Source organism: Pisolithus orientalis, assembly GCF_024613125.1.
Source record: "Pisolithus orientalis strain OTSU chromosome Unknown F5J12scaffold_33, whole genome shotgun sequence".
Classification (NCBI taxonomy): Eukaryota; Fungi; Basidiomycota; class Agaricomycetes; order Boletales; family Pisolithaceae; genus Pisolithus; species Pisolithus orientalis.
The window spans coordinates 264,807-288,522 of record NW_026260814.1 but is presented as its reverse complement, the minus strand read 5'-3'; the positions used below and the strand labels follow the sequence as shown (position 1 = coordinate 288,522).

Genomic DNA, 23,716 nt, shown 5'->3' with positions numbered 1-23,716 from the left:
TGCCCTTTGGTCAAGGAAACACAAGAGTCTCTTTGGCATAATCGCATGTGTCATCCTGCACAGGCAGTTCTCAGACACATTCGCAGATTAGGTCTAAATCAAGATATACAAATACAGGGGGAGACTACCTCTTGCAAAGGTTGCGCACAAGGCAAACTTTCTTCTGAAGCCTTTAAACCTTCTTGGAAACGAGCAACTAAACCACTCGAGTTGGTTCATGCTGACCTACTCGAACTACCTGTTGAATCATACTTTCGGTCCAAATACATCCTTACCCTCTTGGATGATTATTCATCCTACAGTTTTTGTCTCTACCTTCGCAATAAATCCGACACTTATACTGCTTTCGCCAATTGGATGGTGTCTATGCAAAATACTACTGGACATCATTTACTTGCGCTCCGTTCGGATCAAGGGGGAGAGTTTATGGGTTCTACTTTCAAAGTGCTCCTTTCTTCGCGCGGAATTACCCATCAATTACCAATTGCAGACCAGCCACAGCAAAATGGTCATGCAGAACGCTTTAATCGGACCATTTCCGAAAAAGCTGGGACCATTCGACATCATGCTTGCGTTCCAAAACGCTTCTGGAATTTTGCTTTTGATTGTGCACTACATGTGTACAACAGAACTCCTCTCAAGAGGATTCAATTCAAGACTCCAGTCGAACTTTTCTTAGGAAAAATCCCGGACATCACCTATTTCCACACCTTTGGCTGTAAAGCTTTTGTATGGGTTCCTAAAGAACAGAGAAAAGATAAATTGGAACCACATGCAGTCGAAATGATTTTCTTAGGCTACGAGCCTAACACAAAAGGATATTGGTTCTTAAATGGACAAAAGATTATTCTTTCTTGCACTGCAAAATTTGTAGAAGACTCTTTTCCTTTCTGCTCTGGTCATTCAAAATCCGAAACCTTTGACCCCGATACCAAAGACAACCATGAATCATCTGTTTCCGATACAGAAAGCCTACATTCACTCCCAGATCCTGATCAGATCCAACCGCCGACTCATCACCGGCAACCACCTCGTCCTAATACTCCACCACAACAACAAAACCCACAGCAGAGAGCTGCAGACCAGCCTAGAGCTCAATCACAAAGAAGAGCACCTGCTGCTGTACCACCAGTCGACCCTCATCATCTTAGGCATCCTCATCAACCAGAATTTATTCAAGGAGACTTGCGTAATGTTCACAGAGCTCAACCTGCCAATGACAGAGAACCTCGTCTGAAGCGTCGTTTTATACCAGTATCTCGTCCTGGGAATATCTATGGAGATAGACCTCCTGTTCAAATTGAACAAGATATTCAACAAAATCGGGATCAAGCACAACAGTGGATTCGTAATGCTGAGCAACATGCTCAACAAACCAGAGAGTTTATCAGGTCACAAGCAGAAGAGAGAAGACCTCCTTCACCAAGGTTACCTCCTACACTTGTTCCTCCTGAAGTTCCTCGTCAGTGGACTGAACATCCACAAGGAACCACACCTCCATCTCCTGGGTCACCTCTTACTCCACTTCCGGATACTCCTTTGTCACCTAAAGGCATGCCAGACCAACAATTGGAAATGCATCCTTTCGAGTTTGCATTGGCTGCCAGAATTAAAGAATCTCCAGAACATTACAAAGATGTGCTGAAGTTATCTCCCGATTTGCAAAAGAAGTGGTTTGACGCTATGAAAGACGAATTAAAGTCTATTGAAGAAAGACAAGTATGGACCTTGGTGGATCCTCCTAAAAATCGGAAACCTGTAAAGTATCGATGGGTTTTCGCTATTAAAAGCGATGGTCGTTATAAAGCTCGTCTTGTGGCTAAAGGCTTTACACAAGAATTTGGTACTGACTTTGAAGACACCTTCTCTCCAGTGGCTCAATTTGAAACAGTTCGAATCTTACTTGCTTTTGCTGCCCAAAGAAACTGGGACACAGAAGCCCTGGATGTTAAAACAGCCTTCTTATATGGCAATCTCAATGAAGAAATTTATATGGAACAACCAGAAGGTTTCAAAGTTTCGGGTCAAGAACACAAGGTTTATCAGTTGCTTAGAGCCCTCTATGGCTTAAAGCAAGCTGCATTGGCATGGAATAAAGCCCTTCATCAATCACTACTAGCAATGGGCTATATTCGTTCAAAAGTGGATGCTGGGATCTATATCCATTCTTCCAAAGCTGGAATCATCATTTTTCTTGTCTATGTCGACGATGGACTCTTTCTAGGATCGGACAAACGTCTTCTCAAAGCCAAGAAAGAACAATTCATGAAGAAATGGGAATCCAGAGATCTTGGTGAAGTCAGGGAATACCTTGGCATTCAAATTCACCGAGATAGATCGAAGAAAGAAGTTTATCTCGATCAAATACCTTATGTCAAAAAGGTTATCAAAAGGTTCAACATGAAGACTGCTCGAAATGTTCACACTCCATTACCCTCTGGATATCAACTGGAAAAAGCACCATCAGATTATCAAGCCACATCTTCTCTTCGATCACAGTACCAATCAATCATAGGGTCATTACTTTATTTGGCTCTTGGTACTCATCCTGACATTGCCTATGCGGTTATTTGCATGTCTCAATATATGGCAAATCCAACCGAAGATCACCGAAATAAAGCCTTGCATATAGTTTGCTATATTGCATCTACTCCAAAAATGGCTTTATACTATTCGGGACTAGAATCTCGAATCTATGGCTTCACGGATTCTGATTGGGCTTCTAATAAAGACACTCGTCATTCCACAACCAGTTATGCCATGTTTATTGGCAATTCCCTCATTTCTTGGCAATCTAGAAAACAGAAGACAATCGCACTTTCCTCCACTGAAGCCGAGTATATGGCTTTATGCGATGCTGCCAGACAACTCAAATGGCTCTCAATGCTATTTGATGAACTTAAACTCAAGACCGAGAAAACAATTCTCTACTGCGATAATATGGGAGCTCGCTTTATAGCAGAGAATCCTGTATCGGATGGTCATTCCAAACATATCAACGTCCAATGGCACTTCATTCGTGAATGTGTTCAAGATAATTTGTTCAGTATTGAATATGTTCAAACTGACAAACAAAAAGCAGACGGTCTTACAAAATTGTTAACTTGGCAGAAGTTTGAAACTAATTGCTCATCAATGGGTCTTGTGACTTTACCATTTTAGAGCGAGGGGGAGTGTTGGAAATATTGTTAATAGTTCCGACATCTAGATTGCTCCAGACTTACATGTGCATCAACACGTTGTTCATCACATGACGTTCCTTAGCAATCAGCTCCACAATGATGTCATTCTGACATCATATTATACATCATATTCCATGACCTTCTGCACTATTCTTTACTATACTGAGTAGTAGTTTCCTTTTATGCTACTGGTCCGTGTGTACCTACTCATGTATATAAACTCGAGGATTTCTTCCTCATATCCTAAGGAAGTGAATCCCACATTCATTCTTCACTTGTCTACTCAACAACTGAGCCCCTCAACTTCAAGTACTTCAAACGCTACTACTGTTCTGAATAAAGGCAAGTGTTCTTGCCATTGCTCTTCGTCCTTTCCGTTCCCCTGCGCAATACCCCCTGCATCAGTGTTCATTCCCAATATATAAGGTATCACCGGCACCCTGGCTTACAATCAATCAATCAGCCAAATCCCTCTTGCCCACGCTGAGTCGGCCAAACTTCTCACAGCGATTCTTCATTTTGGACAATTGCCGAGATCCCGTGCAAAAGTTTTGGCTGAGCGCTTGCGAAGGAAGGACATGTCTTACCCGTGATGTATTTAAACTGCCACGATGAAGGAGCCCCAGGCAGCATCTTTCCATCGCCCATCGACGACGCCGACAATTAAACGATAACGATATCCTGGGCGTCCTTCCAGAACATGCCCACCAATGTCTTCCGCGTCCCACCCGCGTCAGAGAGACTCCCGTTCGACACCTGCACATTCTTTGTGTACATACTACCTCCATGTCTTGCTTATCATGTCGTCGCACTCTTGGTCATTCTCCCCGGAACCCGTATGCTGCGTATAGCATAGTGGCCACTCATTGCTCTCTTGGCTTTTCGGGCTGCCATGTACGTAGATCTTACAGGTGGGAATCCTCAGTGGACGTTTTTGAATGTTGATTTTGCGGTATGAGCGATCTTCTCTCCCTTCACATCATGTTTACTATGTTTACTCTGACCGACATCATCTTTGGGTCTGATGTTGGATCTATTAATATAGCTCGTCATGTTCACCTTCGTCATCCGTATGCTGGAATGGACGTTCCAAAAGGACCCACTCAAACGGCACCTCCGACCTTCTGGTTCCTCCCCATCCATTCTCATGGATGCACTTGACCTCTCCACCAACATGCGTGGTGTCGGTTGGATCTGGTCCAAGAGCTTCCATTTCCCTCCTGACAAATGCCCCACTTCATGCCCATGGTTCATAATATACGTCTTCCTCTCCGCTTTGTTCCACAGTTTCATTTGTGGTGTAATTCAGCTTGCCATACGAGCTTTTTTGCCTGAGACTTTCACCGTCCTAAGTGGAGGCACTATCTTTGACCCCACACTTCCCCCTCTGATCCGATACATCCGATCCAGTGTCCTTTCTATCCTCGTCGGATTCTCCATCTACACACTCATGCAAACAATCTATAACCTCGGCACATTCTTCAGCGTCGCTGTGTTGCAGCAAGACCCTGCACAGTGGCCTCCTGTATTCTACGAACCATGGAATGCGGACTCGTTGCGCGATTTTTGGGGCTATAGATGGCATCATTTATTGAGGCGAACATTTATTGTGGTGGGCGGGTGGTCTTTGGGGTCTTTATTCGGATATGTGAGATTCGTAGCTGGAACCTTCATTGGATCGGGGATTTATCACAACATTGTGGTCATTATGATCAATCAGAACGTCGAGTGGTGGTGCATGACCCTCTCGTTCGGAATGATGGGTGTCAGCGTCATTCTCGAGCTCATGTTCACATGGATGGCGGGAAGGCGAGTGAGTGGGTGGATGGGGAGAGCATGGATGACGGCTTGGTTGTTGGTATGGGGGAATGTCATGGTCGATGGACTTGCGCGAGCGGGGATGTTTGCATCGGCGGGCGCGTTTGGTACTGCGGCTCCTGTGAGGGGCATCGTGGAGCACTACACAACAGCCTTCGATAGATGGCTGAGGGCGTGTGGATCGTAGTATGCCTCTATCAGATGTCGCACGATATTTTCTTGCTTTCCGGACAAGCACGACCTGTCTACAAACCTAGGATCGGCGTACCCGTGACGAAGGCTGCCCCTCTCTGTGTATGAGAATGTAACACCCAGAAACTGGATAACGGGTGGCTGTGCCTCAAGTGTTCCACCTCGTGAATATGCAATATACGCAGGTATACAGGTATGTTGTGCCCTGTCCCCCGCCAAAACCGACATCGACTTAGAGCCCATGACATGACTTTTACACCCTCCATCGAGTCAGCTTTACCATGAACCTAGTGTCGTATCTTGTCGACTCTCCTTTGAGCTCCCGTGAAACTTGAGTTCAGTAGGGAAGTGACTGCAACTCCTCCAAGTGTCTCTGTCTCTCAGATGAGGATGACTTTGAGGTGAGTTCATTTTATGAATTCATTATATTCCTATAAATCAAGACTACCAGGTTCTCCAGGTGCACGAGCATTCACCTTCACCTGTGTCTCCCAATAGCATGCCTGAGGAGATGCATGAAGACTTTCCCCCTCCTGGCTCTCCCCATAATTCACCTGGACAGATACATGAAGGCTTTCCCCCTCCTGGCTCTCCCCATAATTCACCTGGGCAGATGCATGAAGACTTTCCCCCTCCCAACCCACAGAGAAATTTTCTCATCAATCTTGACTTGAACAAACTTGCAGATTTTGCCTCTACAAATCCCAAGCATGCATGAAGCATGGATTTCATCCAGTGGATTTGGAATGCTTCACTTGGTGATGGGATGGGGCTTGGAGGAGAGTCTGTTGACCAGCTCTGCAATCCTCTGACAGATGTCCTCAAACTCATTGATCCTTGTCAAAAGCTTGCCATCCAAATCTTCATTGCTCTTGAGCACTCATTGGAGTCTGTGTATGAGAAGATATGCATTGGCATCCATGCCTGTTTTCCAGGCTCTGAACTTCCCTCATTCTACCAGGTCAAATGCCTCCTTGTGGACCTAACCAGAGTCATGTCTATCATCAACCATATGTATATCAACTCATGCACCACATTTGTTGGTCCCTATGCCCATCTTGACACCTGCCCTGAATGTGATGAGCTGCACTATGACCAAGTTTGACAGAACAGAGCAGTCAAACACCCTCATGCCATCTTCCACACCATTCCTATTGGTCCCCAACCCCAGGCCCTCTGGTGATACCCTGACACTGCTAACAACATGTGTTACTGCAAGGAAAAAAGTCAGCAAGTGTATGATGACAGCTTCTGTGGGAGTGCATATATCCATGGTATCTGTGATGGTACCATCACTCCTGATGACACTCTTCTTATGATATCCATCAACAGTGCTCAACTCTTTGAATCCAAGGAATTGGATTGTTGGATATATATCTGGATCATTCTCAACCTCTCACCTGATCATTGCTACAAGAAGAAGCATGTCCTTCCTGGCACAATCATCCCTGGCCCCAAAAAAACCAAAGTTCATTGAGTCCTTCCTGTTGCCAGGTTTTCATCACCTCTCTGCCTTGCAATGTGAGGGTATCAAGATATGGGATTCTGCTCACAATTGTGGCTTCACTTCTCATCTATACCTATTCCTTGCATGTGCTGATGGTCCCAGTCTGCTCATGATGAGCAATTTTGTTGGACACCAAGGTAAAAATAGGTGTCACATGCATTGTCCTCTCAAAGGTCATTGGAAGCCTGGTGCTTCTCAGTACTACCCTGTTCTACTCAAACCCAATAACTATGACATCACTGGTTGTAACCATGGTGATGTCAATGTCTATAATGTCAGACCAAGCACCTCTGCACACTATGTTGTACAACTGCATGCCATCCTTCACTCTTGGAATCAGAAAGAATATGAAGGATGATGCCTTGAGACTGGGATTGTTGGCCCCAGCATTCTTCTTGGCCTGCAGCCACACCTTGTCCTTGGTATCCCTGAATGTTTCTCATCAGAAATGATGCACTTGAGCAGTGCAAACATGGCTGCACTATAGCTTGACTTGTGGAGAGGTACCATTGAATGTGTGCCAACTGATAACAAGACAACATGGTGTTGGGCCATTCTAAAGGATCAGTGCAGGTGGGAAGAACATGGGTGCACACTCAGTGCTTGCAAGCCCTACCTCCCAGGTTCATTTGATGTCACCCCTCATGATCCCAGCCTTTATGCAAACTCCTGGTACAAAGTCAATGAGTACATCACTTGGATTTAATCTCTCTGTCCAGCACTTTTATTTCAGGTTTTACCCAGGATATCTGGCACAACTTCTGTAAGTTTGTTGCAGGCTTCTGCATCATGGGTCAATACAGTATCACTCCAGTGTGTCATGACGATGACACCAGCATAAGCCCCTAACATCTACTCTGCCCTCTTCCACACCCTGGGAACCTTTCTCTGCCCTCTTCTGACACACTCCCATGCTCTTCCAACCCTCCCAACACATCTCCACACCTCTCCAAGGTCCCCTGTCCATGCTCTGACCAACTCTGCTCAACTCCACCCTCAGGCTGGTCATGTGGAGGCCATACCTTCATCTGTGCCTCCTCCAAGGCCTTGGTCAGCTCAGTGGGCTGTCAGACTTGTGCCACTGCATTCCAGATAGGGTTCTGCCCTCATGTCAGTTGTTCTCCATTCTTCTGCTCCTTTGGTATTTACCCCCTCTCCCTTGTTGTAGTAGTTTCCTTGTCTCAGTCAAGGTCCCTGTCATCCCTATCCTCTATCCCTTGTGTCAGAGGGACTGCTAACCTGTTATATGCTTATTGGTTTGCATTCTGCACTGCACTGCCCTTGGCCTACATCATATATAAGGCCACATAGTGCTCCAATGTAATCAGTACAAGTATCAAATAAAGTCCCCACTTCCAACTCCCTCTGAGTCTGCTCTACCTCTGAAATATGAGGGCTAAGCTCACACAAGGGGGAAGCACACTAGCTGAACCCAACACCCTCTTATCTGACCTCTGCCTCTGACCTCTGCCTCTGAAACTTTCCTTTGTACCCCTCTGCTCACTGTTTGTTGTATACAGTGAGGGACAACAGTGTTGCAATGTTTGTGAGGTGTGACTTGCTGCTGATGTAGCTTGGGCTATTCTGCACAGATAATCATGATACCTATACAATTGGAAAGGGGTGACTCTAAGCTTTCCAGAGAACTAAGGTTCAGTCCAAACAAAGCAATACATGCTGAGATACACCCTATTCTTTCTGAAAAGTGCATTGCAATGCTTTTGTCCCTGACTGGTGAAATAGTGAAAAGTGACCTTTTGATGGGATTGAGGGCATGAAGGATGGGAAAATATGATTACATAATAAACCACATGATCTTCCAGATGATTTGTTGGCATGTAAACAATGGCAAACATTGGACTTGTACCATTAACCCTTTCTCTTTTACCACAACTCATGAAATCATCTCTCTAGCTCACATGGTCATTTTCTCAAGGAATTCTTATCAAATACTGGTTTCCACCACAGTACCATCAGTATAACATGCTCTCAGAACCATCAGTCCCCTAAAAAACCTGCTTTCAGTCATTCCCTGGACTGTTCTCCCCCTCCCCCCCCCCCATGCCTAATGTGTTCTGGGACTAGTCAGTAGTTGGAAGGCTGAAAATGTTATGGAAGTCAATCTGGCACTTCATAACATGATGGACAAACTAACCCCCTCTCAATCAATGCATTTCTGGCACAGGAACACTGGTATGGAAGTTGGGGTGAGGCAAAACCTTCTTGTGCTCTGAGCACCATAAGAGGGTTCACTAGATCTTGCTCTGATCTGAACTGTAGATGACTGGGGAAGGAGTATGTGGTCATATGTGACCAAAGGCAATGTTCAGGGCCAGATGGAAGCACAGGATTCTGCTCCATAGCAGTTCAGTAGCATATCCTTCTGATGACACCCAGGGGTAAAGAGGATTTTGTCTTGTCCTAACTTCCATACCACTGTCCCTGTTCCAGAAATGCATTGATTGAGAGGGGGTTAGTTTGTCCATCATGTTATGAAGTGCCAGATTGACTTCCATAACATTTTCAGCCTTCCAACTACTGACTAGTCCCAGAACACATTAGGCATGGGGGGGGGGAGGGGGAGAACAGTCCAGGGAATGACTGAAAGCAGGTTTTTTAGGGGACTGATGGTTCTGAGAGCATGTTATACTGATGGTACTGTGGTGGAAACCAGTATTTGATAAGAATTCCTTGAGAAAATGACCATGTGAGCTAGAGAGATGATTTCATGAGTTGTGGTAAAAGAGAAAGGGTTAATGGTACAAGTCCAATGTTTGCCATTGTTTACATGCCAACAAATCATCTGGAAGATCATGTGGTTTATTATGTAATCATATTTTCCCATCCTTCATGCCCTCAATCCCATCAAAAGGTCACTTTTCACTATTTCACCAGTCAGGGACAAAAGCATTGCAATGCACTTTTCAGAAAGAATAGGGTGTATCTCAGCATGTATTGCTTTGTTTGGACTGAACCTTAGTTCTCTGGAAAGCTTAGAGTCACCCCTTTCCAATTGTATAGGTATCATGATTATCTGTGCAGAATAGCCCAAGCTACATCAGCAGCAAGTCACACCTCACAAACATTGCAACACTTTTGTCCCTCACTGTATACAACAAACAGTGAGCAGAGGGGTACAGAGGAAAGTTTCAGAGGCAGAGGTCAGAGTCAGAGGTCAGAGGTCAGAGGTCAGATAAGAGGGTGTTGGGTTCAGCAAGTCACATCTCACAAACATTGCAATGCTTTTGTCCCTCACTGTACCTGTAGGCAACTACAGGGAGTCAGTAAGTAGAATACTGCTAATGAATGGTAATCTTACCCTCTGTAGTGAACAATCTACTGAGGGAACAGTGTAATGACTGTGCAGTAAGTGCGCTCTAATGGCTTATGTAAGCAGTCAAACATCGCACCAAAGTAAGCAGAAACACAGGGGAGAATATATCTCCAACATGCTCAACTGCAAGAAGCTCAGTTCCATTGTCTTCAGTGACAAGGCTAAACAGAAACAGTTGAACTCCATCATGCACCCTGCTGTAATGCACATGATCCTGTGGGATATACTTGGGTGCTAGATGCAAAGAGAATGTATGTGGGTCATCAATGTTCTGCTTCTCATTGAGGGCAGTCTGTGGAGATGGATGGGCTGTATGGTCATGGTGTATTGGTGGGTACATCATACATTTTCCTTATGCCTCTTCACACATAGTGCACACTGTATCCAGCTCCACAGAGATTCAGATCCATTGCCTCATGGACCATGACAAATGCACTCATACTGAATCCAAAGCCCAACTCAGTTCTCAGCTACTGATAACATCCAAAATTGCCTATGCAGACATTGTCATTGATAATTCTGGATCATATTCTGGGCTGGAGGACCAGGTTCAACTATGCTTGAACCAGTTGGAGCACATGGTTGGTTGAACATTGGTCATTAGTTGGCTCTTCCCTCCTTTTGGGCTGTTGCCTGTTGCCTGGCCACTCCTGGTGTGTCTAGTGTTGCACACTAAGCAGATGGGCAAAATGGGGCCAAGGAACAGTAGATGAGAAGTGGAGTGTCATGGCCTTATGCTACTTACCAACAACAGGCCTAGTGTTTGTCAACATCAGCTTCCCAGAAGGTGGTTCAGAATTCCCCCTTGTGTACTGGTAATGAAGGGTAGGACCTGCAGTTACTGATGTGTCAGTGTTGTTGCACAGTATGCCATCCAGTCTACACCAAGTTGATTAGGTAATATGTTAGGTACTTAGTTTACACTTTGTCTTACCTTACACCTCAGACTTCATCATTTCAAGTCTGAGTTCTGTGTCTAGGCTAACTTGAGTAGCCTTCTGCTCTCACCCTACCCACAAAAGGTTATGAGCCCTGAGCTCAAAGCACTCTAGTTATACAGCTTTTCAACCTACAAACTCTACTTACAAGTCTCAAGCATCTTCCAGAATGAGTAACTCTACCAATGCACCACCCTGACATCCTGTCACTAGAAAATGATGGCTCTAACTTCCACACCTGGAAGTATAGAGTTGGGATGGTACTTGACATTCATGGCCTCAAGGAAGTTGTTGACAGAAAAGCTACAACTGCTCCTGACCCAAGAAATGACCCTGATGGTCATGCAGACTGGGAGGAGGACTGAGAAGCACATGCCCAGATTACACTCACACTGAAGGATGAACCTCTCAGTGGAGTACTCTATGCCTCAACAGCACATGAGATCTGGAAGCAACTTTGCAAGCAGTACAAAGGACATGGAAAGCAGACAATCACCTTTCTAATTGGCAAGCTCTTCTGAGGAACTCTAACAGATGATGCTCCTATGCAAAGTCAGCTCATCTCTATGCAGCAGAAAGCACAAGTGATTAAGTCACTCAGCCAACCACTCAACAAATCTCTAGTAGCCACAGCCATGGTCATTTCCCTGCCACTCTCCTATTCAACCCTGTGAACAATCCTCATGTCATCTGACAGTAAACTATCTGTCAAAACAGTTATATCACAGGTCTTAGTTGAGGAGAAGTCATGTCAGGCTTCTGCAGCCCACAGCACACTTGTGGCTAATACAGCTTCTCATTAAAAAGGAAAGGTGAAGAATGATGAGAAAAAGGTCAACAAAACTAAAAGCAATGCAACTGATGAGAAAGGCAAAAAGATGGAGGAACATACAGCCAACCTTGCACATTTTACCTCCAGCAATGATAAGCCCCTTTGCCTCTTTCTCACACAGCAACAAGACAGTTTCTTGGGATCACACTAGGTCCTCAACTCTGGTGCATCTGTGAACATCTGTTGTTAGAAAGAATGGTTCTCATTCCTCAAACTTTTGTAGGTTAAAGAGCTACAGTGTGAACAGAGGAAGCTAGAAACAAAGGAGTGTAACTAGTAGGGTTAGATATCATAGAGTAACAACTGTAGAAAAAGTATCTCACCTCAGCTTGAGTATGTCAAGACTGAGGTGTGTTCAAAAGACAAAAGCTAACACAAGTATGAGTGCATTACATAAGGCTGTGTCACTGAATAATGAAGAACAGAATGTGCCACAACACACCCACTCAGTGAAACAAGTCCTCAAAAATAACACCCATACCTCTAGAGCATGAAAGATGTCTCTCATGAGACAGACCCTTGGTTAGGACATCTGCAGTCTGCTCAGTAGTAGGAACAAACTTGACAGAGATTTCACCCCAGTCAAGTTTCTCTTGAATAAAGTGGTGCCAGATAGTGATGTGCTTTGTACAGTCACAAAACATTGCATTCTGGACTAGGGAAATAGTAGATTGATTGTTGATACAGAGGGTGGTGGGTTGTTAAGAGGGGGGAGGGTCCAGCTCATCCATCAGTGTCCATATCCAGACTGCTTCCTTTGTGGCTGCAGACATAGCCATGTACTCAGCTTCCATGCTAGATAGTGCAATGGAGGTCTGCTTTTTTGATGACCAGCTAATAGTGCCACCAGACATAAGGAATACATAGCCCATAACAGATCTGCAATCATTTATGTCAGCTGCCCAGTCAGCATCAATGTAGCCAATAGGGCAACCCTCTTCTGACTTTGAGTATGTGAAGCAAGAGCCAATGGTTTTACAAAGGTACCTGAAGACATGCTTCAGCACAGTCTGATGCTCAAGTCCAGGTGATGCAGCATGACAGCTAAGTATGCCCACTGCATAGCCCAAGTCTGGTCTTGTAGCAAGCATGGCATACATTGTTGGAACATAAAGTGCCCCTGTGGTACTTGACCACTGTGCGATGTTTTGGCTGCTTACATAAGCTGAAATAGCGCACATACTTGTAGTATTTTCTACTAGTATTCCCTCAGTAGTTTGTTCACTACTGAGGGTAAGTCCATTCATATTACAAGTATTCTACTATACTGACATCCTGTAGTAGCCTACAGGTATATCTAATATATCAGTAGTTTGTTCACTACTGGGGTAGCCTACAGATATTTCTACATACATCAGTGCACCCAGTGCACTCTGATAGGCCTTAACATCAACCTCCAGGTGCTCCAACTTTTCAAGCTTCAGATTTGACCTGATAGATGTAGTCACAGAGCAGCCTTCACTCATGCTGAAATGTTCAAGAACATTCTGTATGTACCTCTTCTGTGACATTTGGATAGTCCCCTTGTCACAATCTTGAATAATTTCTATGCCTAGAATCCAACAAGCCTCACCTAGATCTGTCAGATCATACTCACTCACAAGATGAGTCTTGGGGTGTTTGATGGTAGAGCAGCATCTTGAGACAAGAAGTTTGTCATCAACATATGTGAGTCAAAGTGTGGTTCAGTGGTGAAAACCAACCAAAACCAACACAAAAGACAAAAAGAGCAAGTGGTGGTGTGCCTATGCAGTACCTAGATGGTAGAACCTTTGATTTGGGTGGGTTTTTGCAAGCTACAACACTCAAAAACAAGTGCTGAGGGATGGGGGTGCTCCTGACAAAGAGGGAGCAAGAATGTGATAGAAAGCAATAGGGTAGACTGCTGTCAGCCTACAGAAGGGTGAATGGCGACTTAATTTGATGTCCTAAGCTGCACTAAGCTCAGGGAGGGCTTGGAGTGAAGTAGATTGATGAGAGACAAGGATAAGCAAAGTAGATGATAGTTAGACCCTTAATAAAGTCTCAACTATCAAAGCTGCTGAATGAGTTACTGAGTGATGATAAAATGCAAGCAAGAGGGGCTCTCTGACATCTTCTTCCTTTTTGCTATCTAAGTACAGTGATTTATATACAGTACAGGGGTGTTGCCCTTGGAAAACAAGGTGCAAACACTTGGTAAGTGATTGGTAACTGATGAGTAAGGAATGTAAGTGATGGGTAATTGTCTTGGAAAGCATTGGTAAGCATTGGTAAGGATTAGCAAGCCAAAATGTGAAGAATCAGTAAGCAAAGTCAAAAGATTGGAAAGTATTGGCAATAGGTGAGTCAAAGACAGTCAAAACATCAAAGTATGAGTCAAGTAATGTCAGGAACTGGGAAAGCACACTGGAATCACATTAGGAGGAGGCTGTGCATGTCACATCTCAAAGAGATCAGCCAAGGTGGGATGACAGAGAGGCAGCACTGACCTGATGCCAATACAGTACATCCAAAAGTGGACAGGGTGAGTCAGATGTCAACAGGGGTCAAGCTTTGGGGTTCTGTGGGGTGGCAGGAGCATAGGGGATTGCAACTTTCCCCCCCAAACCATCCTCTCAGTGAAGCAAATAAAAACTTCATAAATGATGTTCTGTTGGAAGAGAGGATGAAGGGGGAGTGTCTTCTGCTGTATCTTACAACAAGGAGGCAAGATGTGCATCATACTTGTCATGGATGTGATCAGGGAGGGTGTAGAACAGTATATTATACTGTAGCTGTCACAATCTTGGAAGAATGACAGATGAGACTGGTACAAAGACATTGCAGGGAGCAGGGAGGAAGGATCCATATGTTTCTTGGACTGGAGAGACTGAAATGACCACAAAAGACCTTTCCAAGCGAATGACAGACCTGAGGTGACCAAAGAATGTCCTCCTAGAGGTCATACTGACAAAAAGAACATGCTGTCCAAGCTGGATGGGCTGAGAGGGTGCCAACAAGGGTGGGATGTACCAGGATGCTTCAGGATGGAAGCTGGTAGGAACTCCTGGTAGATATATGTAGCCATGGTCCCTAGCAAAGGGGACAAGTGAAATGATTGATGTGGAGGTGGCCATATCAGAAGAATTAGTGAAATGAGCATCTTTTGGAGGGAGTGCTGTAGAAATGTGTGGAGTGCACAAATCCTTTCCAATTTTGGAAGGTAGGATCATGTGGCTGAGCACTACAAGCGAGTGTGGGAATGGTCTCAGTATCTGCAGAGACAGTGGAGATATGTCAAAAACCAGAATGCCATACATGGGCACTTAAGAATTTTAACCAGCACTTAACTTGCTCCCTTTCTTTTTCTTTGGCACTGATGACTTGTTCTTGTGCAAGGGATGACTGCTGACATTTCTGGCTGTCCTTCTTTGCAGGAGGGCTATGGTCTTCATCTCCATTCATCAGCTGTATCCATGTCCACCTCACCAAACACCTTTGGTGTGTGACACATAGACAGCTACAATGATGAGGACACCATCCTCAATCTTGTAGAAAAGGCTGTGGTCTGCATGGCTTCAAGTAAATCCCAGGTTTTCAAAGACAGATCTGAGGTGGGTATACCAGGACTTTGGTGCCTGCTTGAGTCCATAGAGCACATGATACAGTAGCCACACCTTATCATCCAATCTGAAACCTGGAGGGGGCTGCAGGTAGATCTCTTTGTCCAGAGTTCCATTTAAAAATGCAGATTTTACATCCATCTGATGGATTTCAAGGTTATACTTAGCAGCAAGTGCAAGCAGGAAATAAATGGTGGCAAACTTGGTCACCAGTGCAAATGTCTCTGTATAATCAACACCATGGACTTGGGTAAACCCCTTCACCACCAAGCGAGCCTTGTATTTGTCTATCTCACCTGTTGGGCCTTGTTTGACTTTGAAAATCCACTTAGAATCAATGACCTTGTGCTCAGGTGGCAAGTCAACCTCCTCATATAACCCAATGGACTTAAATACCTTGAGTTCCTCAAGCATAGCAGTGTACCAGAGGTCTGTGTCAGTGCATTGCATCACCTCATTGAACATAGCTGGTTCATTGTCATGTCTTGTGATTGCTTTGTAAGCAGACTCATGCAGAGTCTCCACATGAGCCACTGACTCACTGTCCACATGCACATCACCCTTGCCTGCTGCAGTGTCATGTTACTAGTACAGTGCATGACCTGTATCTTCCCTAGGCTCAGTGAGTGACTTCCTATCATAGGCATTGACATGTCCTTCTCCTTTTCCTTTGGCTTTTCCTTTTCCTTTTCTGGATGGGATGAAGACTTTGCCATCTCATCAGCTTTCTTCTTCTTGCCATCTTGAGGCTTCTTTCTCTGTTTCTGATTGTCTTTCCCTTTTCCCTTTTTGTTGGCTTGGGTCTTAGCAACATGTGCAGTCTGGGCTGCTGCTGTCTTTCTTGCTCTCTCCTTGATGAGAACACTGGAGATTACTGAGTCTATTGACAGCTTGTTGTCTGAGGACATAAGAACAGTGCAGAGAGTCAAGTAGGAGGATGGTAGAGATATGCATGGCTATGGCAACTAGTGAGTTGTCTAGGGACTGGCCAAGTGATTTGGGTACAGTTGCCTTCTGCCACATAGAGTTTAACTGAGGTTCCATGGGAGCATCATCCAAGAGGGTCCCATGGAAGAGTTCACCCATAATATAGGCTATTGTCTGTTTGCCTCTTCCTTCATAGCACTCACATAGTTTCTTCCAGACTTCAGCTGCTGTGCTTGCATGAAGCACACCACTGAGTGGTTCATCCTTCAGAGTTAAGGTGATCTGTGCACAAGCCTCTTTGTCCCTGGCTAGCCAGTCTGCATGCCCATTTGGGTCTGTAGTTGGGTCTGGTGCAGTGATTTTTCCACTGATGAGGTCCAATAATCCACAAATGTCTAGTACCACATTGATTCTGCACTTCCATGTCTGGAAGTTAGAACCATCATTTTCCAATGACAGAATGTCATATGGGCAACTACTAGGCTGCATGGACTTGGCTGACAAGGTAGCAGTTATTGTGGAGGCTGAGGTTGCTGTCTGTGAGGAGCCAGCAGTTGATGTGAAAGGGTTTGACATTGTTTTAGCTTAGTTATGACTGTGTAGATCTAGTATCTGAGCAGGGCAGGGCTCATAACCTTTTGTAGGTTAAAGAGCTACAGTGTGAACAGAGGAAGCTACAAACGAAGGAGTGTAACTAATAGGGTTAGATATCATAGAGTAACAACTGTAGAAAAAGTATCTCACCTCAGCTTGAGTATGTCAAGACTGAGGTGTGTTCAAAAGATGAAAGCTAACACAAGTACAAGTGCATTACATAAGGCTGTGTCACTGGTGCCACAACACAAACCTCTCTCACCTGCTCAAGCAATAGTAACTGCAAGCAGAAACTTGGTCCTTGCTACCACAGTTGGGCAAATCACTCTCAAAATGGATCTCAGCACTGCTAAACCCTCTCACATACTACTTCAAATGGTATACTTTGTTCCCCAGATACATGCAAATCTTCTTTCAATCACCTATCTATCCAGTCAAGGAGTTCAAGTTGTTTTCTCTCAAAATGGCTGCTCCCTGGTCACAGATGGCCAAGCTATTGGATATGGTCAGCTACAAGGTTCACTCTACCTTCTCACAGCAGAAACATACCTACTTCATGAACACACACTTGTCCACCAAACTTCTTTACCACTGTGCAACATTCCACACAGTGTGGCCACTGGTGCAGTGCTCAGGCACAGTTCTTGACACCCTAGCAGGTTCCACATGCTTGTTCCTTTGCCAGCACAAGTGCCAAATGCTGGAAACTGTGTCAGCACAGGCTTGCAAGTAAATACAGACTTCACCAGACTCACTACAGGCAGTCTACATGGCATGTGAACACCCTCTGGAACAGAGGGTCCACACCACAGTGCAGTTCCTCTGAACACATGTGCTATGAGTCCCTACATGCCCTATTCAATCCATCTAAATCAAAATGCAAGCTCATATGTGCCCACTCCATCTGCAAGTAACATTATGACTGACCTGCACATGGGTGCACCTATTGATTGCACAAGAAGTGCTGTGCACACTACAAATTGCTCTTTGTTTCCCTCACTCCCTCTTTGTGCCACACATGAAGTCCTGGCCAACACAGAAATATCAGTGCAATGCTCCTGCTTTCCATACTGTAGCAAATGGGCTCATGTACCTGATACTCACAGCTGTGGCTCACACAGGACTTTGTCTGCATGCACACACCTGGGATTAATAAAAAAACTGTGTGGTTTCATCAAGCCTGCACTTACTACCTGAGGACTGGGGTACAGCATCCCTCCAAGGTGTAAATATGACTCCAAACAGGTTGGGGCCACTTTCTTCTCCTGTTGATGCACCAATTCAAGCCCAATGAACCAAAATCAAGCCAAAAAAACATACCTGGATGTTCACCAAGCACAAGTGCTGGAAGTATGACCCCAAGGCCTGATGATGGAGGTGCTGATCTCACAGATCAGCTGCTGGTCTTGAAGTGGCTGTCAGAGAAGGTCCTAGGGGGCACAAATGAGATGCTGTGGGTCCCAGATCATGAGCTGTCACTGCATAACAATCAGGATCAGTGCACACTCAAGAACAACCCACTTACCTTCAAAACAGCTCCTACAGCACTCCAAACAGCCCTCAAGCACTCTCCAGGCTCCCTAGATTTAGACTTGAGGTGCAATGGTCACTTACAACCCATAGCAACTTCACACCTGGTGCCCAAAACTCAGAATAAGCTCAAACAGCTCATTTTCACACCTAAATGGCCAGATCTTGATGATTTGTGTCATGTTCTTGAAGCAGATGGCAGCAAAGCAAACCTACTGGTGGGGGTTAGTAGTGGTTTAGTTGAGAGAGGTGGTGCAGGTGAAATAAGAGGTGTGGAAGGTGCAGCACTGACTCTGGTGCAGCACAGCATCAGGAAATTAACACTTTACTATTTTTGACCTTTTTGTGACTTTTTTTGACTTTTTTGTGACTATTGTGACTATTTGTGACTTTTTGGGAAGGAACCTACTATCTGTACTTTTTTTTTGACCATATACAGCATTTTGAAGAATGAAAAGAGAACAGAATCTATTGAGACAACTAAGTGATGATATATCTAAGCCAAGAAGACTAGAAAATGTCTGAAAATTCAGAGATATTGAGCCATTGGTGTGATGCACACTGTCTGAGAGAAAAATCACAATATCTCTTTGGAACCTCCATCAATTTGAATGTATGTGGTATCTACTGAAAGCTATGAATTAGGTGGTTTGACAAGACCAAAATCAGCAAGAAAAGTGCAGCCATGCCTGCAGGACATGGGTAATGATAGTAGATTCCTTCCCAAAAAGTCACTTTAGTCACAAAAAGTCAAAAATAGTAAAGTGTTATTCTCCTGATGAGGTGCAGCTGGTTGCCCAGTCCTGTCACACAACTGTGACACTGTCACAACTCACCACAATGTGTCAACACATCTTGACCACTGTAAACCCCTTGACAAAACAAGCCACATGTCATATGACAGGGCTGTGCACAGTATTCACATGAAGAACTGCACCATGCACAGGCCATGTCAACCATGCACACATCAGCTGATCACCATAGACAAAATTCAAGTTCCTGCTCATCCAAATGCTTCACCTGCTGTCCAATACAATGCTGACTGCATTTCTACACCTATGCTACCACAGTACAGGTCCTCAGAGGTATGCAGTTGATGTCCAAGTGTCTAGCCACATTTTTTCTTTCCTACTCATCTTGTTGAGGGGGCATGTTGTTGCACAGTATGCCATCCAGTCTACACCAAGTTGATTGGGTAATATGTTAAGTACTTAGTTTATACTTTGTCTTACCTTACACCTAAGACTTTGTCATTTCAAGTCTGAGTTCTGTGTCTAGGCTAACTTGAGTGGCCTTCTGCTCTCACCCTACCCACAAAAGCCAGAGACTTGAAAAGTTTTCATGCTGCAATTTAGACCTCCCTGTCCTGGTTCCTGAACAACCCATTTTTGGGTACCTCCCAGAGTGTAGGCAGCAATGCAAGGGCTGAGTGGTTGCAATTGACCCTATGACCATCATGTGAAGTTGGAAGTAAAGGCATGTACCTTTCTGCTCTCACATGCACAAAGCTCTGCCTAAAGACTGTTACCAGATATCTATCCAACAATCTTCCCTTATTTCAACCACATTGGACCATTGGAAACCTACTTGGCTGCTGTTTATAATGTCCACCAGAGACTGCAGCACTTGCCCCTTAAACATGCCCCTCAAGCTCAAGGGTCATCTCCTTCATTGGAACAGTCACCATCATTCTCATGTAAGCATACACTTACTACTGATGCACCACTCATGCTCACAAGTCACTCATGCTAACACATCATGGTATCACATCCCCTATTGCATCCCCATCTGGGCATGCAGATCCCCCCTGTGTTGTGCTGTTTGTACACCCTGGGGTATATATACTGGTGCTGCCTGCATGTACAGGTCATATCTCTCTTTTCTCTCTTTTTCTCTCTCTCTCTCTGCAATTGCTCTGTATCAGCATATATGCTAGGTTGTCTAATCCACACACCTGTCCACATTCTGTTGTGGTTGTGATCATTGAGTGTGCTCACCCCTCTGTGGTGAGTTCCACTTTTTTTGAACATGCCATAGTGCATGTCGATGCCTGGTAAAGGTGTCAAGCTGCTGCCTCATCATGTCCTGTCTGTCCTGGTGCCCTTGACTACCCGTAGTCGAGTGAATAACCCTCTGCCCATGACACCATTGTCATCAGTCATCTCTGCTGTCTTCATCTTTGTCTCCACTGTCTCTGCCACCTACTGCTCAGTCACCAATGCCACTGCCTGTGGCTCTGCCCAGTGCCACTCTGTCTTCACCTGTCTCCCCTCCATGTGCTCCCCAGCCTGCATCTTCTCTGCAGACTCAGCTGATATCCCCCACCTCCTCAGATAGCTCTTCATCATCAGACAGCTCTGCTGTAGTCTTCCCTACCATTATGATGTCTTTGGTGCAACCTCAGGCAGCACAGTGTGAAAACACCAATGCTGGTAAAACCCCTCCCTTCTTGACAGCAGGTGATATTACTCCAGAAGGGTTGTGGAGCTGGGAGCTGGGGTGTGAAAATTATTTTCAACTAAAGAGCATAGCAGAGGATGCCCAGGTTACTAAGGTCATCAGTCATCTTCTAGACCCCCATGTCCAGGACTGGATTAGTAACAACAGTAGTTGCCTGACTGATCTCTCCTTTACAGAGTTTATGGAGGAGGTCCATACATATTGGCTTCCTAGCAACTGGGCAGAAGCCATCCAGCAGAAAATGTTGTCATCAATGCAGGGTAGCAAGGCCTTCCATTTGTGGGCCATCAAGGTGGAAAGCTTGAATGTACTACTGTGAGGAAGTGAGTTCCATCTTACTGAAGATCACCTCCATTTTCACTTGGAATCCCACATGCATCCAGACCTCACTGCAGAGTACCATTTGATGAGTACTCATCATGAGAAGCAGTTCCATGCCTGGCTTGATTTGGTCTGCCTCCTTAATGAGAAATGTGTCCATGATGCAGCAAAACTTGATGCAGCCCTTCACAAGAAGCCTTTCCAGCCTAGTCATGTAGCCAATGCTACTACATTGAACTCAAAGGCATCTGATGGCCATGCACACACCTGACCTCCTGCTCTCACTGTTGAGGAGTGCCAACTTCTCCAAGACAATTTGGGTTGTTTCAAGTGTCATCGCCTCTTCCAGAATCATACCATGCATAACTGCCCAAATGATTTCCCAGATGCAAAGAATTACAAAGCCTTGACTGCTGCTGACATTGAAGCTGCTCGTAAGAAATGTGCCAAGCCTGTCAATGTGGTTGTCAAAGACAAGCTGGCCTCAAAGCACTCATGTATCACTGAGGAAGAAGATATGGATGCCATTGCAGTTGTGATGCCTTCTGCTGTCCTTGGGGATGGGACAGACTCAGGTGAAGAGTACATTGCCCCTGTTTCTGTTCCCCATCTTCAATGGTCTTGTCTTATTGAGGGACCCAACTTAACCTTCCCCCTCCCTGTAAAAGTGCTTATTGACAGTGGCTCTCATTTAGTTCTGATTGATGAGACCCTTGTCATGAAGCTGGGTCTTTGATGCTGCCAGTTGCATAAGTCACTTGATGTCTCAGTCATGCTTTCATCAGGTGACCAAGAGGTTATGTTGTTAGAAAGTTATATTGTCTTGTCTTGCCTTTCCTCTGATATGCACTTTTGTTCACACTCCATTCATGCCATTATCACACAGGGCCTATGTACTCCACTTCTGTTAGGACTCCCATTCCTTTCTCATAATCAGCTCATTGTTGATCACGCCCTCCAAACGTGTGTTAGTAAAGATAGTGGTTATGACTTAATGAATCCTCTGGCTCCTGTTAGTTCCCCATCTCAGCCAATAACTCCTTCTGTTCAGACTGTAAAGAAACTTAAAAGGGTGGTTCTTATGGAACTACAGGATGTTCTACCAACATATCAGGAGATTGCAGAGGCAGCATCCACTCCGGTTTCAGGGGTGGATATTATTGGTGTGGTACAACACCACATTGAGGTCCTTGCAGCCATTGAAGAGTTGTCAAGGCATGATGCACTCTTCAAGACAGAATTCACAGACCATTTTCCAGTTGACATCCCACCCACAGATGCACTTCCCAATGATGTCCTTTTCCATGTACAGCCCAAAGATGCCAATAAGGTCATTCAACTTTGGTCATATGACTGCCCTAAGAAATACCACAAGGTGTGGAAAATGTTGCTTCAACAACATCTCAATGCAGGACACCTGCACCCCTCCAACAGTACACACTATTCCCCCACATTCATCATTCCGAAGGCTGACCCTAATGCACTACCATGCTGGGTAAACCACTTCCACCAACTCAACTTAAACACAGTGCCTGATAATCATCCATTGCCTCGTATCAATGAGATCCTTCGTGACTGTGCTAAGGGCAAGTACTTTGCAAAGCTGGATATGACTAATGCATTTTTCCAGACCAAGGTCCATCCTGATGACATTAAGTGGTTGGTGGTACATACACTGTGGGGCTTGTATGAGTGGACAGTCATGCCCATGGGGGTAAGAAATGCTCCTGCGGTTCACCAGCATTGAATGTCTGCCACTCTTCAACATTTGATTGGTCAGATTTGCCACATCTATCTTGATGATATTATTATCTGGTCACAGACACTTGAAGAGCATGAATGCAATGTTCATGCAGTCCTTCAAGCCCTTCATGATGCTAAGTTGTTCTGCTCCCTTAAAAAGACTCAACTCTTCTGTACTGAAGTGCTCTTCCTTGGTCACTGCATCTCCACCCATGGGATTGAGCCTGACTCCTCCAAGATCACAAGGATTCTCAACTGGCCAGTCCCACACTTGGTCACGGACATGCATGCCTTCCTTGGCCTCGTTCACTATGTTGCTGATCACCTCCCCAATCTTGCAGACCACACACACATCTTGAATGCATTGATGACCAAAGCCACAGAGCTCAGGTTCCCTGCCTGGACAGAGGATCACCAGTGGGCCTTCCAGGCCATCAAGGATCTTGTGGTCAGCCTGCATTGCCCAACAACTATTGATCATGATAACCCAGGAGACAACCACATCTTCCTTACATGTGACACCTCTGACTTTTGCACTGGGGCCATTCTTTCCTGGGGGCCCACTTGGGAGACCACCTGACCAGTGGCCTTTGATTCCACTCCCCTTCATGGCACAGAAATTAATTATCCTGTGCATGAAAAGGAACTTCTTGCCATCATACATGCACTGAAGAAATGGTGGGTGGAGTTGCTTGGTGCCCCAGTGTTGGTATATACCAACCACCATACACTGCAGAGTTTTTCCATGCAATGT

At 45.0% G+C, this 23,716-nt stretch overlaps 3 protein-coding genes across 3 annotated transcripts; 2 read left to right on the top strand and 1 right to left on the bottom strand.

Annotated features, from left to right (window-relative positions):
• Positions 1-3,968: 3,968 nt before the first annotated feature.
• Positions 3,969-5,187, top strand: F5J12DRAFT_928987 (uncharacterized protein; the record flags this gene model as incomplete). The annotated part of the gene is made up of 2 exons (XM_051749471.1): positions 3,969-4,076; positions 4,228-5,187. The coding sequence occupies 2 exons, from the start codon at positions 3,969-3,971 to the stop codon at positions 5,185-5,187; spliced, it is 1,068 nt and encodes a 355-aa protein (XP_051597024.1).
• A 771-nt stretch (positions 5,188-5,958) lies between these two features.
• On the top strand, positions 5,959-6,297 carry F5J12DRAFT_725179 (uncharacterized protein; the record flags this gene model as incomplete). Its single annotated transcript, XM_051741605.1, has 1 exon — positions 5,959-6,297. One exon carries the CDS (start codon positions 5,959-5,961, stop codon positions 6,295-6,297), a length of 339 nt encoding a protein of 112 aa, XP_051597023.1.
• Positions 6,298-17,326: 11,029 nt separating this feature from the next.
• On the bottom strand, positions 17,327-18,620 carry F5J12DRAFT_785128 (uncharacterized protein; the record flags this gene model as incomplete). The annotated part of the gene is made up of 9 exons (XM_051743178.1): positions 17,327-17,382; positions 17,477-17,615; positions 17,664-17,753; positions 17,836-17,851; positions 18,013-18,037; positions 18,099-18,173; positions 18,229-18,273; positions 18,523-18,542; positions 18,589-18,620. 9 exons carry the CDS (start codon positions 18,618-18,620, stop codon positions 17,327-17,329), a joined length of 498 nt encoding a protein of 165 aa, XP_051597022.1.
• Positions 18,621-23,716: the final 5,096 nt, after the last annotated feature.